This window comes from Hemiscyllium ocellatum, chromosome 15, assembly GCF_020745735.1.
Source record: "Hemiscyllium ocellatum isolate sHemOce1 chromosome 15, sHemOce1.pat.X.cur, whole genome shotgun sequence".
In the NCBI taxonomy this organism is placed as follows: domain Eukaryota; kingdom Metazoa; phylum Chordata; class Chondrichthyes; order Orectolobiformes; family Hemiscylliidae; genus Hemiscyllium; species Hemiscyllium ocellatum.
This window is the reverse complement of record NC_083415.1, coordinates 31,825,061-31,843,318: the sequence shown is the minus strand read 5'-3', so window position 1 is coordinate 31,843,318 and position 18,258 is coordinate 31,825,061. Positions and strand designations below refer to the sequence as shown.

General features: G+C 40.7%; 1 protein-coding gene across 2 annotated transcripts in view; it reads right to left on the bottom strand.

Moving 5' to 3' along the window:
* Nucleotides 1-15,470, bottom strand: part of LOC132822737 (adenosine deaminase-like) — a 63,045-nt gene extending 47,575 nt beyond the window's left edge. For both annotated transcript variants that reach the window (XM_060836022.1, XM_060836021.1), the window contains exons 1-3: nt 15,279-15,470; nt 12,829-12,890; nt 2,601-2,723 (exon numbers count right to left, since the gene is read on the bottom strand). In XM_060836022.1, coding sequence (XP_060692005.1) covers nt 2,601-2,723; nt 12,829-12,890; nt 15,279-15,326 — 233 coding nt within the window. In that variant the 5' untranslated portion in view covers nt 15,327-15,470. The remainder of the gene's footprint in view (nt 1-2,600; nt 2,724-12,828; nt 12,891-15,278) is intronic.
* Between the last annotated feature and the right edge of the window lie 2,788 nt (nt 15,471-18,258).

Sequence of the window (18,258 nt, the reverse complement as noted above, 5' to 3'; positions counted from 1 at the left end):
ATTTTCTGAGTTGGTTCTCTCTCAGATTCAACGCTTGAGGTTTGCAGGACATGGCTGTTTGCAAATTGTCCATATCTGGATATGCTGAAGAAATGAAATAAACAATATGCTTTTGTATAGAATCTACCATTGGTTTTGTCTTCCTATTGACCTTTACTTTTCAATTACCATTTTTTTTATATCAATACAGCATGAAATTGGTTAAAAAACTAAACATACTCTAAGAGTCAACATTTGGTTTTCTATTTTACAAACTTTGATGATTAAACTTTGAGCACTCTGATGTTGGTAATGAAATGGAAAAAGTACATAGTGCTTTTAATTAATAAAGTACAGTTACATTAATAGAGTTCACATACAAAGAAGTACACAGGTATCTACATGGATGCAAATTTCAATTGCAAGCTACATAACTGTTGGTGAATTGAAAATTACAGGACAGTAATTCAAATGAAAGAATTCAAAACTCAACAGCAAATCTTGACATTTTGAAATGATAGATTTTCAGCACAATTTAATTGTGTTGCTTCAAATATTATTTGTTATATTATGTACATTTTGCAAACATATAGCATAAAGACACAAAGACAGGCTGATGTCAGTGAAAGGATAAAAAAAAAAGAGAAAGTACATTTAAAGGCATATGACACTGCTTCTAATTCAAGAGCGAACTAGCAAATTGCTGAGAAATAGAAAATACATGGTAATTGTTGAAGGGGAAGGTATCAAGTCTTTTCATACATTTCATCTAATGACTATCTGAAAATGTAAAGCAACAATAAATGCAAGCAAAACTGTAAAAGATAATCTGTAGATTTGATAGCTTCTTGAATCTGTATGAAGTGTTTAAAATCTTTCAAATACTTGTCCCAATATTTAGTTGATACTTTCAGGTTAGTTTTCAATACAGCTAAATTTTTCCCCTATTTGCTGCCACAATCAGGTTTTGCTTTGTATCATCAGTTTAGTCTTTAAAAATCCCAACCAGGACCTCAACACTTAGCAAAACTTTAATTCCCTTCCAAGGTCCAAAGTCCACAAACAGATCGCTGCTGTCCAACATTGCAGGCATCTTCTCTTAAGTCATTGTTTTAACGGTCACAGATTTTATTTTTACCCTGTTCATAGTTTCAAAGAACTCTGAAAGTCACCAAAGACACAGATGGCTGCTCTTGGTGCCAGGGATCTGGGCTCAATTCTAGCCTTGGGTGACTGTCTGGAGTTTGCACATTCTCCCCATGATAGCACGGTTGTGGCTCCATAGATGTGCAAATTAGGTGGGTTAGCCATGATAAAAACTGATTAGAGTGGTGCTGGAAAAGCACAGCATGTCAGGCAGCATCCGAGAAGCAGGAAAATCGATGTTTCGGGCAAAAGCCCTTCATCAGGAATGAGGCCATTATGAGTGGATTAAAGTGTCCCAGGCTTATTATGGAGAATTGGACAGTTTGTTGGCCTGAAGTTAAAAATGAGGCTTTGGACTTCAATTTCCTTAATTGAAAACAGTGAGTTTTCATTGTGTAATTGGTGACACGCAACTGAAATCAACATTTGCAGTATTCTTTGTTACATACTGTGGCACATTATTCAGATCAAACCCACTATTAGTTTTGACTGTCCAAGTCCATAAAGCAAAGTTCTGGGGTTGAAGTTTCTGAGGCGGAAGATGAGGTGCGGGTGTCCCAGAGATATTCCCTAAAGCGCTCTGCTAGGAGGCGTCCATCTCCCCAATTTAGAGGAGACCGCATCGGGAGCAACGGATACAATAAATGATATCGGTGGATGTGCAGGTAAAACTTTGATGGATGTGGAAGGCTTCTTTAGGGTCTTGGATGGAGGTGAGGGAGGAGGAGTGGGCGCAGGTTTTGCAATTCCTGCAGTGGCAGGGGAAGGTGCCAGGATGGGAGAGTGGACCTGACCAGGTAGTCACGGAGGGAACGGTCTTTGCGGAAGGCGGAAAGGGGTGGGGAGGGAAATATATCCCTGGTGGTGGGGTCTTTTTGGAGCTGGCGGAAATGTCGGTGGATGATTTGGTTTATGCGAAGGTTGGTAGGGTGGAAGGTGAGCACCAGGGGCATTCTTTCTTGGAGGGGTGGGGTCTGAGGGTGGAGGGTGGAGGTGCGGGATCAACCCCAGAGCATCAATGTGGAACACTTCAACCCCAGGGCATCAATGTGGACTTCAACAGTTTCCTCATTTCCCCTTCCCCCACCTCACCCCAGTTCCAAACTTCCAGCTCAGCACTGCCCCCATGACTTGTCTTAACCTGCCTATCTTCTTTTCCACCTATCCATTCCACCCTCCTCCTTGACCTATCACCTTCATCCCCTCCCCCACTCACCTATTGTACTCTATGCTACTTTCTCCCCACCCCCACCCTCCTCTAGCTTATCTCTCCATCCTTCAGGCTCACTGCCTTTATTCCTGATGAAGGGCTTTTGCCCGAAACGTCGATTTCGCTGCTCCTCGAATGCTGCCTGAACTGCTGTGCTCTTCCAGCACCACTAATCCAGAATCTGGTTTCCAGCATCTGCAGTCATTGTTTTTACCCAGTCAAAACTAAAAGCAAACGGAAACATTAAGATGGTGTCTTCACTTACGCAATAGCTGGCATGTAGTAGCTAAATATTTCAAGAAATTGAGTGAGGTTACGGGGTTCATCATATCCAACGTAGCTCATAAGACCTTCTACCGAGTCTGCTGGCAATTTGATACCTCGTTTTCTACAAATAAGGAAAGAGCATGACTTCAGAAAAATGCCTAGACCATCTCAGATAGTTCCATAATTTTAATAATCATAATCAATAATATAGATTTATGTGAAGTATACTACTTGATGCAGAGTATAAAGAAAAAAAATAACATAGTAGCCATATATTTTAACTAAGCATGACAATTTTCACAGGGACATTTTTTTCCTGTTGCAATCTCACTAAGGGAGAAAATGCCACGTCAGAGGTTTGCTTTCTTTCACAGATGGGTGCGAGGGGGTGAAATAGAAACATCCTTTTTGACATCATAATATATGCAACATGGCACATTCACACTGTACAATACTATTTTACAGATATGATCAATTCAGTTGTAAGAATTGTTAGTTATATAGTCATACAGTCATTGAACTGTACAGCATGTAAACGGACCCTTCAGTCCAACTCATCCATGCTGACTGATCCTAAAATCAATCTAGTCCCATTTGCCAGCATTTGGCCCATATCCCTGTAAACGCTTCTTATTATAATAAACCCAACTAGTTGCTTTTTAAAGTTGTAATTGTACCCGCCTCCACCATTTCTTCTGGCAGCACATTCTATACACACACCACCCTCTGCGTGAAAAATTTGCCCCTTAGGTCCCTTTTAAATCTTTCCCCTGTTACCTTAAACCTATGCCCTCTCGTTTTGGACTCCCCTATCCTGGGAAAAAGACCTGACTATTCACCCTATTCATGTCCTATATAAGATCATCCCTCAGTCTCTGACGCTTCAGGGAAAACAGCCCCAGTCTACTCAAACTCTCCCTTTAGCTCAAAGCCCCCCAACCGTGGTAACATTCTTGTAAATCCTTTCTGAACCCTTTCAAGTTTCACAACATTCTCCCTGAAATAAAATTCCGCAAAAATGTACAAAGGTAAACAAAATTTCATTTACATGGCTGACTTCAGAAAGTGACTTAAGAATTTCATCAAATTAAAATCGACTCCAAGCCAAAGGATGGCCTATTAGGAGGGATGCACAAATCCTTGGTCAAAGGAGAAACTGAGAGGTGGACATATGGAGTGTTGATACATTTGCAGATTGCCCAATGCCCAAGCATGAAACCAGTTCCTTTTATGGGTATCATAGTGTGTTCCTGTTAATTACTTTATCCATCTGATGTGCATTACATATGAGAAGTAATCCCAACATAATAAAGTGGCTGATCCATAAGATCAGTCCAAATAATCTAATAAAAGTGGCACCAATGGGTTAAAAATATCCAAAACATGATTTTGAAATCAATGTAAAAGGTTTGTCACATCGAAGAAACTTTGTCTAATCTAGGCTCACATTTTAGCACAGAACTAACAGAAGCTGCATTGAACAATGTACTGTTTCAGAAACAACATTAAAGCAATGCCCAACTTCTGTCATTATTCTGAATTCCAAAGATCAACAAACTCCTCAGAAATGGAAATACTGCTCTATCTCCATCTTAAATGGAGACCTCATATTTGGGATATCTTATCTGTTTCAAAAATATTGGCTTGAATCATCTGAATTCATCTGGAAACAGGCTTAAATTTCTCAACCTTTCTTTTTCAGACAATTCCTTCATCCCTGGAATTAGATCAATGAAATGTCTTTGAACTGCCTCCAATGCAATAACATAATGTTGATGGGAAAACTTTCATTTTAAGAGTTTTCACTGATATTGTATAAAATATTTATTTATATTTATAACATTGTTTATTTATTGTATCATTGATAATAGTCATTACACAATGCATGTTTTCCAATTAACTATATACATAAACTTGGCAGAGTAAGTTAACATAACTCCATCGTGGCAGTAACATTGGCCCAGATTGCAATTTCCTGCACCACAATTTTCAAATTAGTATCTGTTTGAACAGTGAGCACATTGCCTGGATGTGGGCTAACATTTCAAGAAGGGCATGAGGGATTACAAAGATGACTAGTTGTGGAAAACTTTAAAAACGTTTACCCTTAGTAATACAATACAATTTCCTAAAGCCTTGGGACACAAGTTTTACTCATGTTGCGCACAAACAGCAGATCTGTCAGAACATTTTCAAGAGTGCACAATTCTAAATTTTCTCACACATTATGCCATCTAAACCATGTGGAGGCCATGAGGAGGATTATGGAGGCTCATCAAGCACACAGCAGGCACCTCCTTGAGTCAATCTCACCACTGTAAAGTTGCTGTGTATTCAGTTGTACAGGAAACCTGGCCCTCAACCGTCAAAGTTAAAAAGCTTTATGCAGCCATATAGTCTAATTACTTTGTTTAAAATTCCAATCCAGGCACCCTGTGTCCTCAGCTAAAACCAGAAATCAATAGGCTGGCCAATTGGGATACATAGTCTTCCCCAGATCCCCTCGATCCACTGGAGCATACCATTTTTAACACTAAAGCACCCTTCCGCCTCTACTGATCTCTACCTTCATTTAAAATAGCAAATTGACTTTAAAATAATAAACACAATCATTTTTCACAACTTGTGACAATTTTTCTGGAAATGGTACCTCCTTGTCTAAAATTAAAAAATGAGACCGAAATAACAGGAGAAAAGTAAACCTCTTTTTTTTATTCACTTCCAAAGTGATATTTGAACATTAGGACCTTGCTTTATTTAAACTAGCATCAGCATTAGCCACCTTCAATATAAAGCCTAATCACTTTATGTTAATTAATCAAAAAGAATCACCCATTCAGTGTCATATGCAATTTTGCAGTTTTATTTCTTCCTTCTCCCAATAATTTGTTAGATGTTAAGTCGATGGACAGCAACATACTAAAAGGCCATGTGATTCCATTCATTAAATCAAGCCTTCAGCATGTTGACTTTCTAAATGGAGAACACATTTCCTGAAAGTTAACCTTCACAAAACTTTGATTTATAGCTGGATATTCTTGGTTCATCTAGCCACCCATACAAAATTTGGAATTCACAGCGAAGTATCTGAGCTGTTGCCAAAAATGCTTTTCTAAAGACCTGTTTGAATTTCGCCAGGTTAGGAAGCTATTTCAGAAGCTTTCCTATTCTGCTGTCCACTTAACTGGTCAAATAACCTAGTGTCTGATGTAAACAGTTCCAGATATTCCACATACAGTTTTCTGAAATCTTCCATTCAATTTCTACACCGATCGTCTGATGACAAATGTTCCTTGTCCTTCACAAAAGCATACTCTGCACATAGCTTCAAAGCAAAAAAACCTTTTGCTCTGTTGGAATTATGCAAGTTCAGCTCTGCCTGATCTTGCTGACTTTGTTCTCCAGAATTGTAAAATTGCGACTTGGTACATGATTACCTTGAAATTTCATAAGTTTATATTGAATCGATCTGTTTCTCTCTGTGTTCAAACCTAGTTACTAGCACCTCCAGTGACACAAATCAAAAGAAAAAAAGTTTCTAAAATTTTGTAAAACCACAATTGGAATTTATTTAAATAATTTCGAATTTTGCCATCAAGGAATTTTGAGATAATTTCATTCAACCACTGCCCTTCAATAACATTGCCTATTACTTTGATGTAAGCAAATGCAACTAAACCCCCAAGGTGGCAATAATAATGGTGAGTGTAACTTAAACTGGGGGACAGTCTAAAAATCAGAAACTCACTATTGAGTTAAATTTTCATAATTCAATCCTCAATAAAAACTGAAAGAACTGTGGATGCTATAAATCAGAAACAAAAACGGGAGTTGCTAGAAAAGCTCAGCAGGTCTGGCAACACCTGTGAAGGGAAATCAAAGGTAATATGTCGGGTTTGGTGACTTTCCTAATTAAATCTTCCTTCCTAAAATGGTGAGTAACTTATTTGCATCTGATTAATTACACAACCCATTACATAGCCTTCCCTTCCCAAATTCTCACCAACTGAGAAACCTTGTTAGTAAAAACCAAGCAAGCAACTGTCAAGTTGGACCCTCTGCCCTGGGGTTAGGTGAGTTCATGCCTGTGCCAACTATCATCCTCTTCATTTTAGAAAGAATCATTACAATAGCAACAGGTGACTTCACAGTCATTGTCGGCAATGTTTCCCTGGACCTGCATCCACACAATTAGGCAACAGAAACATGAGCCAGAACATATCAGGGTGCTAGCTTTCACTTCTGGTTTGCTTTTCCCCAGAGGGACAGCAGCAGCCTTTGGTTGAAAGGTGACTTTAAAACAGAGGGAAAAACAGGCAGCTTGGGTCAGTAGGAAACAGTGCAGCATACATGTAAGTGTCAGAAGAATGGGGGCAATAGGTCCATGTGCATCAAAATAACTCTTGCTGACAAGGATGCAGTAAGACAAATCATAAATCACTGGAAAAGCTGAGCAGGTCTGACAGCATTTATGAAGAGAAATCAGAGATAACTTTTCAGGTCCAGTGACCTGATTTCTCTTCATAAATGCTGCCAAACCTGTTAGATGTTTCCAGCAATTTCGGTTTTTGTTTCTGATTTCCAGCATCCACAGTTCTTTCGATTTTTATTAAGGCAAATCGTGGTCACTCTGGCCTAAATATGGGAAGGATGCATAGGCCATTTGAGAACAGTGGGCACCAGGATAAAGCAGGCATAGTAATAGGTATGAAAAATGTGTTGCTGGAAAAACGCAGCAGATCAGGCAACATCCAAGGAGCAGGAGAATCGACATTTCAGGCATAAGCCCTTCTTCAGAAACATCAATTCTCCTGCTCCTTGGATGCTGCCTGACCTGCTGCGCTTTTCCAGCAACACATTTTTCAGCTCTGATCTCCAGCATCTGCAGTCCTCACTTTCTCCATAGTAATAGATATGTAAAGGGGCTTAACCAAAATCAGGGAACGGTGAAGGATCATAAGGGGCACATGGATCACAATAGAATAAACATTTGAAGAAAGTGGATAATTTATGGGTCATGGACACAGTTTGCAGATCACTAATGATGAACTCCAAAGTTGGAACCTCAACGTACTGATCTAAAAATCAACTGCATCAGAAGGGCTCAATGTGAGAAATAGCACATCCAAAGTGGGAGGAATAAGTTAATATACTTTTCCAAGGGAGCAGAATGTAATGTTGAAATGTGTGGCACTACAGGGCTACTGCAGTCATTATGACTGTAGTAATTAAAGAATGCTATTCATTTGCCTCCATTTGACAGTTAATGTGGAAGTTACCACAGAACGTCCTATTTTGGTATGTGTATGAGAAGTAGTCATCAGGAATACATTGTGCCCACTGATCACCACTTTGCGGTCTCAGATCAAAAAGATTCAACAGGACAAGGAACTCTCAATTCAACTTCAGCTTCCCAATGGGCTAAGGTACGCAACTGCAAAGACATGAGGTTTGCTGGATGGGAGGGGGTGGGCAGGGATCTCGTGACAGCCACCTAATTCCAAGGGATCATGGACATTTTATGGACAACATTATCCAAGATTAATTACATTACTCTTGGTGCATTACATTTGACTTCATAGGCTGACTGTAGCCATAGAATGGCATTTAATAACGTGTGTTATTTCCTTTTCTTTTGTCATAGGTAGCTTCAGCTTAGGAACGAATGGCTGAGGTAAAACTGCTGGTTTTGTATAGTGTTATTGCAGTAAGTAAACAGGCACAGAAAGCAGCAGAGAAAATCATTTCTGCCCACTCAATCCGATAAGCAGTTGCCCCTGGTTACTGCATAACCTCCTAAGAGGGGAACAGCAGCAGAAAATCCCACACAAAAAAGGAAGGTTCAGGTGGAGAATTGAAAATCCAGGCTTTGGTGCAGCTATCTGCAAATGACCAAGGCTCAGTGTAGAAACATAGACATACAGAAGATGGGAGCAGGAACAGGGCATGAAACCCCTCAAGCCTGCTCTGTCATTTATGGTGAGCATGGCTGACCACTGAGCTTAATATCCTAATGACCCACTCCTCTCCCCCACCACTCCCCCAACCCAACCCCAGAAGGTGATAAAGGATGACCCAAGGCATCACCTTGCATCAATGCCAGCTGCTGGTTAAGAACTTGTGTTCACAAGGACAGGGTGGCAATTCCATATTGGTAGACCACAAAGACACAGCTAGCCTTAAATATTTTTGTTAGCAGGTCATTTCAGTGAGCTGGGAATCTCTGTGTGATTTCACAATCTCTACTTGTAACACTGTCTAAAAAGATCACTGATGCTATGTTTAGCAGAGTCCACCTATTCACCCTGTTTGCCCAGGTTCGTCCTGTACACAAAAAGCAGTACAACTTCAACCTGGCCAATTGCTGCCCAAACAGTCTACTCTCGATCATCAGTAAAGTGATGGAAGGTGTCAGCATTAGAGCTATCAGGCAACACCTACTCAGCAATGATCAGCTCTCTGATTCCTAGTTTGCATTCTGTTAGGGCCACTCAGCTCCTGACCTTGTTACAGCATTGGTTGAAACATGGACAAAAGAGCTGAATTAAAGAAGTGAGATGAGAATGACCGCCTTTGACATCAAGACCACATTTGACTGAGCGTGGCATCAATGAGCCCTACAAAAACTGGAATAATGTGAATAAGGGGCAAACTCTCCACTGGTTGGAGGCATACCTAGCACATAAGAAGATGATTGTGGTTTTTTGAGGTCAGTCATCTCAGTTCCAGGACATCTTTGCAGGGGTTCCTCAAGGCAGTGTCCTAGCCCCAACTATCTTCAGCTGCTTCATCATCAAAATTCCTTCCATCATATAGTCAGAAATGGGGATGTTCACCAACGATCCCGCAATATTCACAATTCATCAGATACTGAAGTAGTCAAAAGCAGCAATATTCATTCCTTCACAAGTAACATGTGCATCACACAAATGCCAGGCAATGACACTCTCCAGTAAGAGACAATCTTATCACCACCCCTTGACATTCAATGATGTTACTATCATTGAATCTCCCACTAACAACATCCTGGAGTTTACCACTGAACAGAAACTCCACTGCACTCACCACGTAATACAATAAGACAAAGTGGCTACAGGGGCAGGTCAGAGGCTTGGAATACTGCAATGAGTAACTCACTTCCTGATTCCCCAAATCCTGTTCACCATTTACAAGGCACAGGTCAGAAGTACAATGGAATATTCTCCCCTTGCCTGGATGAGTGCAGCTCGAATAACAACTCAAGAAGCTTCACATCATCCAGGATAAAACACACAAATGCACAAGCATTCATTTCCTCCACCATTGACTCTCAGTAGCAGCAGTGTGTACCTTCTAAAAGATGCACTGCAGAAATTCACCAAAAGTCCTTCAGCAGTGCCTTCTAAACCCATTACAACTACAATCTAGAAGGACAAGAGCAGCAGATGCAAGGGAACACTACCACCTGCACATTCTTCTTCAAACCACTCACCATCCTGACTTGGAAATATATTGCTGTTCCTTTACTGTCACTGGATCAAAACCTGGTTCCCCCCCGCCCTCCCCCCAACGCAAAGGCATTGAGGGTCTACCTACAGTGTAGGAGTTGCAGCAGTTTAAGATGACAGTTCACCACCACCTTCTCAAGGGCAATTGAAGAATGGCTATTTATGTGAGCAAATTTATAACATCCTTGACCATGGTAGGTATTATGCCATCCAACATTTCACCACAACACTAACCTCAAATTGAAATAATCCTCCCAAAATCTTTTCTCATGCAGCTGGCTTGACTCAAGACTAATTCTTCTGTAGTCTGGATGACTGGTATTATTATTGTTATGAAGGTGTAGGTGTGTACTGTACCTTTAAGACAGACTAGAAGCTGGCTCAGACTTAGAGAGGCACAGAATGTGCTGATACATTTTAAATTGTAACATTTGATTGTGGAAACCAATAGGACAGCTGAGTTGCCATGGTACACAACAAATTCAAATTTGGCCAATCAGTTTAAAATATACCCCAAGATACCAAAGTCCAACCAGAATGTTTTGATGACATTAAGCCAATGAAATAATCTGATTTTTGGGAGTATAAACCAGATATTTTGAACAATTAGGGGGAGAACTGCCAAGAAAACAAATCCGTATAGACTGCTAGCCAAGTAGCTCTTCAAAAGGTACCTGGTCATATGAAAGACCTGTGAAGCAGAATATTGAAGGAAAGACGACAAGAAAATCTACAGAGAAAGAGAAGATCCAACAGCTGGCTGGTTTTGAAATTTGAATTTTTTTCGTTAATCTTAATCAGGGATTTTAACAGACCAGTATTGCACAGTGGGAAGATAAAAATAGGTTTAAAAGAAAGGAGTTGTAAATAGTTGTTAAGAAATAAAATTGTTAATTTTTTTCTTTAAATTGTGATATTTGTGATAGTTCTTTGCCACTCAAAATTTAACAGATTACAGTGAAAGGTGAGCTTTCCCGTGTGTCTGGTTTAAATTAGCTGAAAGGTTTACCCCATGTCGTAACATTATTGTTGAGAATAGCAGGAAGAATATAATACTTTCTCTCACACAAGGAGAGAAGAATGAATAATGGCATATTGTATGCTTCACTTGTCATCAGGAATCATGTCATCTTCAAATTCCTCAAGGTTCTTCACCTGTAACATACTGTTTGTGATACAAATGCACACAGTTTGAACAAAGTAGAAAGTCAAAAAACTTGGCTATATACATTTGAGTGAATCATTTCATATTCGTTAAAATCAGAAAATCCATTCAAGTCGTTTTTTAACAGTCTAAGTGACAATGAAAATTAAAACAGCACTCATTTTGATAATTATTCACTGTTTACTTTATTAAAACACAGTCAAGTAGTACAAAATCTAGTGAAATTGGACAGAAGTGCAAGTAACAGTATTAACTAAAGGAAGAACTTAGTGCATTTAATTGGATTAAAATGATAGCAATGGAGAAAATAGTGGAATTTATGAAAATAAAATCTCTATGATCTGATTATCTTCATCTAAGGATATTGAAAAACAATTAGGACGTTTCAGGCACATTAGTTATGACTTTCCAAATCTCTCTGAATTCAGGAATTGGATTCTTATTTGTTTTAAAAAGTGACTAGGTCACTTTATTATGCAAAGAAGGGAGGTAGGAGAACCTATAGGCCTACAGATGTATCAATTATAGGCAAATGAGGGGCATGGATAGGGTAAATAAATCTTTTCCCTGGGATGAGGGAGTCCAGAACATAAGGGCGTAGGTTTAGGATGAGAGGACAAAGATATAAAAGAGATCTAATGGGCAAGTTTTTCATGCAGAAAGTGGTGCATGTATGGAATGAGCTGCCAGAGGAAGTAGTGGAGGCTAGTACAATTACAATATTTAATAGACATCTGGATGGGTATCTGAATAGGAGGAGTTTAGAGGGATATGAGCCAAGTACTGGCAAATGGGACTGGGTTAGGTTAGGATATCTGGTTGGGATGGATGAGTTGGACCCAGGGTCTGTTTCCATGCAGTACATCTCTATGACTCTGTAACTCTAAGTCACTGGAATTCATCGAAGACAGACTGACTGAACACCCGGTCAAGCATTAGCCGATCAAAGCAAGTCAGCATGAATTTGTGAAAGGTCAGTCATGTTTGAATAATGTAGTCACATTTTTTGAGGCATGCTGAATAGGGCAGTGTCAATGGATTATGTCTATACAATCTCCCAGAAATCATTTGATCTCTGTGCCGAAGAGATTATTGGGAAAAAAACAAACATGCCAAGATCTAGAGCTAACTTTGTTACCATGGGTCAGTAAGCACTTGGTAAGTACAATACAGAGAACATGGATAAAGAAAATGAATTCTGATTAGCATGTTGTAACAAACAGTGCTTCCCATGGATTTATTTCAGGGAACTTCACATTCCTACATTATTACGGTCAGAAATCCAAAGGAAATGGAGTTCATGTGGGAGGACTTCCACTTTGGATCCAAGAATAGCAAAATGGAATATATTTTAGTGAGAGCCTAGAAGCTGTGGAGAAGCAAATGAATTTAAGCATCCATATAGATGTATAAGTATTAATGCCAATGCATAGGTTTTGTAGAAGAGAGAAAGGAGGCCTAAGTTGAGAACTCCTGCTCTTTAAGTTAGAATCCAACACATTTAGATATATTTCAACCCACATGACAAATATGAATAAGACTGGTTTGATTTTACAATCAGGTAAGCAACTTACTTGCCAAAGTATAAAATTGTCTCAGGTTTTATAGCCCCATCAAGATGAAGATGAAGCTCCACCTGTAACAAAAAACGATTTTTCTTTAGATGTGTGATTACTACTTTGTTATTCTAAATATGATATTGCCTAACTATAGGTAGTACTATGCAACTCAAACAATGAACTGCATAAAATAAAGTGCGCTTCTCTGCCATTCTCATACTCAAATCTTTCAAGTGACCTTTAATCTTGTTTGTTGATGTACACAATATCTTCAGGTGATAAATCATTTGCAACAAATCACAAAAATGCATAACAATAAGTGCAAAGATCATGAACTTTAATCATAAAACAATAAAGTTAATTGTTCCTATTTTTCTACAATTAACTGGATCAGTGAACTGGCTAATAATGGTTTGCATTTTGTATACACCAGCTGCAGCCAGTAATGCAGAGACATTTACTTTAACCCTTGTATTATGCTATCAATTCCACAATATCTTGTTTACACAATCTTAAATTGACCATGTTTTAGACTATAAAAGGTTCCAGCAGGTCAAGAGAATGGAGGGAACTGAGAGTAAGGAAGACTTGAGAGTATTAGGACCATAGGTGGTGTAGAACTTGGCAACAACATTTTATAACAGATAAAGGAATAGGTAGTCTAAATTAACAACCCTGGTTGTCAGGTCATTAGCATTCTTTCTATACTACATACATTCTGACAGACCTATTGCTGGAATTGACATCCTCTGGACCCTCAGCATTGATGCAGTGGCTTTCATCGTATGACAGTCGTATGACATTTGATGTTTTACTAAAATTTCCGCATCCTATGATCCTGCCCCACCTGACGAAGGAGCAGCGGTCCATAACTTGTACTTCCAAACAAACCTGTTGGACTATAACCTGGCCTTGTATGATTTTTAACTTTGTCCACCCCAGTCCAACAACACCTCCTTCACATCATAGTTCTCACCTCTTGTCACAGAACTTAGTGATTAGTCATATCAATTTTTTTTTGCACTCATCATTGATCACTGAAGTGCGTATGTGTTGCACTATTATTTCTTCACTATTAAACTCACCATTTAATTAACTCAAGAAAGCTTGGTTAAATTAGCTCCCTTTAAAACTTTCGTTTGGTCTGGAGCAAGGCAAGGGATCATTGTTATATTTACCCTGTTCCATACAACCGACAGGGCAGATGAATAATTGTATCAGTTCATTACCCCTCACCCTGGAGGTTAAGAATTTGGGAGATCCAGAACTGGAATAAATTGGGAAGCTTCAACCGGGAACTACTCGTAACACTTTTTTAAAAAATATTGATAACTATTGTTTCCTTATAAAATATTGGAGACAAGGCAAAAGATAGCTCCACTAGACTTGGGAGTTTGGAAACGGTGATATCTTGCCTAACCAAATTGGGGCACTTTTAACACTTGAAATGCGGGATGCATTTAAATTGAGTCAGAGAAGACGGAGTTCCCTGGTCCATAAAAGACAAGCTTTCAATTTCCAATAGTGCTTGCAGCTTAATGGTGTCCCTCTCACTGGCTCATGGCGCTTAAAGCAGCAGCTGCGCGCAAAATCCGACCTAAATCCGGCTTAAACAAATTTCACCCTTGACATTATTATTCTGAAATCAGTTAACATTGTGCTAAAATAAATATATGTGAAACAAGACAAGACAAAACAAAACATTGGCATAGCATTCTGTGAGTTTGCAGCACTACTTGTTTCAGGATACACCCTGCATTGCACAACCCAAAAATCCCGTTCAGGTTAGCTCTGGAAAAAGCCATGCCATAGAACCATCTTGGCTCACATTGTTCAACGGTTGTCACTCATCAATCCTACCTCAGCGAGCCAAGAATTAATTCCGTCCCATTAGTAATGCATTTCACTTTTCACTGCGAGAAGTGGAGGGTCCCCGCCAGTGCACCGATGCCAAAGCGTTCCCTTAATCTGCTGCAGGCAACTCATTCCTTCTCAATTCTTCATCCCAGATTGTCTTAATGTTCAACACCGCACATCCCTACCCTTTTTGTTTAGAATGTGCTGTATACATTCAATAAGTACAGGGAATCGCACAGGACAAATTCACCTCACTCCGATTGCAATCGATTAGTCGAGATCTTCGTTTTCTATGACTTTCATTGATCATTGGACAAACTGGATATGTCTAAACTAAAGTTAACAGCTCCGATCGAGTCTAAAAGGTGACTGTGTGAGTAAAGGTATATCCTTTGAATCGTTCCAGCAGTAACTAATAAAAATGGACATCAAGGTAATCCAGGACCAAAATCAAATATTAATTTACAAACAAGCCACAACCCATCTTTGGCTCAATAACTATTATTTAACTTCATGTAATCAAAACGCATAAAAAGGGGATGACAGTTTGGCTCGTAAGCAGTTTGTCTGCCCCGGTAAAGTTTCAATTGTCTGTTCGCGTTTCTTACCCTGGGTTTGTTGAATATCTGTACATTGTTTGTTGAATTGTGTGCCATGTCCGGACTTTTTTTTTAATCTTCCCCAGTGAGTGTGATAGTTTCAGGGACGCAAAATCCAGATGACTTTTCCCCTTTCCCTTTTGGGCAAACAACAGCTCGACTTCCTGCTGCCTAGGTCCATTTTAAAGACTTTCGTCCAGCCTTAATTCCGCCCACAAATCCAACGCGAGCATCTGTCCCCTCCCTTCACACACACGCGATTTCCTTACGGCAGGGAGACAGTTTAGTTCCTGAATATTGTATCAGTTGGTACCGGTTGGGAAACAGACACAAAGCGAGTTCCCTTTTTCTGTCAAATGTATCCCTGGCTGCCATTGTTGCGTCAGCACAGTGAAACAGCCGCTATCAGAGTGAACGGCTGGGTTGTAACAGCTACCTATTATATTCTTCCAAATGTGTTTGGAGCAGAGAAGGCTAAGCGGAGACTAATTGACACGAGTTTTAAATCTAGGGAAGTGACTGCTGGGCCTCTTGTTGAGATGTTCGTATCATCGTAGTCACAGCTGAGGTGAGGGAAGGCTGGAGGATGGCTCATGTGATGCGACAACTTAAGGCGGGAAGGAACATGCCAGGGAACTATAAATCGGTGAGCCTGATATGGTGGTCGGCAGGTTGTTGAGGGAATCCTGAGGGACAGGATTTGCATGTATTTCGAAAGGCAAGGACTGATTAGGGATATTCAACATGGCTTTGTGCATGGGAAATAGTGTCTCATATGAATAGATTAGATTCCTTACACTGTGGAAACAGGCTCTTCAGCCCAACAAGTCCACACCGACCCTCCGAAGAGTAATCCACCCAGACCCATTCCCCTACCCTATATTTACCCCTGACAAATGCATCTCACGCTATGGACAACTTATCATGGTCAATTCACCTGACCTTCACATCTTTAGATTGCGGGAGGAAACCGGACCACCCGGAGCAGACACAGGGAGAGCGTGCAAGCTCCACACCGACAGCCACCCGAGGCAGGAATCGAATCGGGTACCTGGTGCTGTGAGGGCAGCAGTGCTAACCACTGAGCCACTGTGCCACCAACACCACTCACCTCATGAACTTGATTGAGTTTTTTGAAGACTTAATAAAGAGGATTGATGAGGGCAGAACAGTAGATGTGATCTATATGGACTTCAGTAAGGCATTTGACAAGGTTCCTCATGGAGGACTGGTTAGCAAGGCTAGATCTCATGGAATACAAGGAGAACTAGTCATTTGGATACAGAACTGGCTTGAAGGTTGAAGACAGAGGGAGGTGGTGGAGGATTGCTTTTCATAATGGAGACCTGTGACCAGTGGTGTGCCACAAGGATTGGTGCCGGGTCCACTCCTTATATACACACAGAGGAACCTCGATTATCTGAAAGAGATGGATGGGCACTATTTCAATCAGAAAGTTGATTATTCAGTTAATTGATTTCCTCTGGGGCTCAGAGTTTTCTGTGAAATCTGCATCTAGTTCAGGAGACCAGGCATCAGCCCGTCGCCCACCCACCCTCAACCCCGTCCGCTCCCACCCCACCTCATCCACTCACCCCCAACCCCATTCACTCCCCCACACCATCCTGCCCGCCCCAACCCCATACAACACTGCCCCCAGTCCATCCCCAACCCCACAGCCCCAACCCCACTCTTCCCAACCCAATCCCCATCCATCCCCACCCATCATCCGATCCCCATTCCCCCCCACCCCGGCCGATCTGCTCGCCGTCCGCACCACCACCACCCCCTTCGGGGCAGCAGGACTGTACATCAATAGTAAGACTGCTGCTGCCTTTGTGGGATAAGTCTCCACACACACACGTCTTTTGGACAGGTTTCACCTCTGCCCTATACAGGACAATGTTGGAGAGATTATCTGGGGAAGGGGGGTTTAGGGTTAACCCCTGTGTAGAACTCAGGGAAAGTGTTGGGAGGGAGAGGCCAGGAGGTCAGTCATTGAGTGACAGTGCCTGGACTGTTCTTGGCAGCATTTCAGTGAGCCAAGTTTGTTTTTGATCATTGTACCTGTAAAGAAAAGACACGATTATGGGTTGAGACAGCTCTTGGACGTAATGTTTCTATCAGGACCGTGAGATCCCCTTCAGATAATCCAATTGATATTTGGATAATCGAGGTTACTCTGTAAATGATTTTATACACAGCTTTATGTAAATGATTAGGATGTATAACATAGGAGGTATAATTAGTAAATTTGCAGATGACACCAAAATCAGAGATGTAGTGGACAGCAAAGAAGGTTACCTTAGATTACATCTTGATTAGATGGGCCAGTGGGCTGAGGAATGGCTGAAGGCAGATTTAGTTAAATGTGAAGTGCAGCATTTTGGAAAAGCAAATCATAGCAGGACTTATATACTTAATGGTAAGGTCCTAGGGAGTGTTGCTGAATGAAGAGACCTTGGAGTGCAGGTTCATAGCTCCTTGAAAGGAGTTGCAGGTAGAAAGGATAGTGAAGAAGGCATTTGCTATGCTTTCCTTTATAGGTCAGAGTATTGAATATAGGAATTGGGAGGTAATGCTGCGGCTGTACAGGACATTGGTTAGGCCACTTTTGGAATATTACATGCAATTCTTGTCTCCTTCTAATCAGAAGGATGTTGTGAAACTTGAAAGGATTCAGAAAAGATTTACAAGGATGTTGCCAGGATTGGAGGGTTTGAGCTTTAGGGAGAGGCTGAACAGGCTGGGGCTGTTTTCCCTGGAGCGTCGGGGGCTGAGGAGTGACCTTACAGAGGTTTATAAAATCATGAGGGGCATGGATAGGGTAAAGACAAGAGTTTTTTTTCCCTGGGGTAAGCGAGTCCAGAACTACAGGGCATACCTTCAGAATGAGAGGAGAATGATAGAAAAAGGACCTAAGGGGTAACTTTTTCATGCAGAGGATGGTGCGTGTATGGAATGAGCTGCCAGAGGAAGTGTTGGAGGC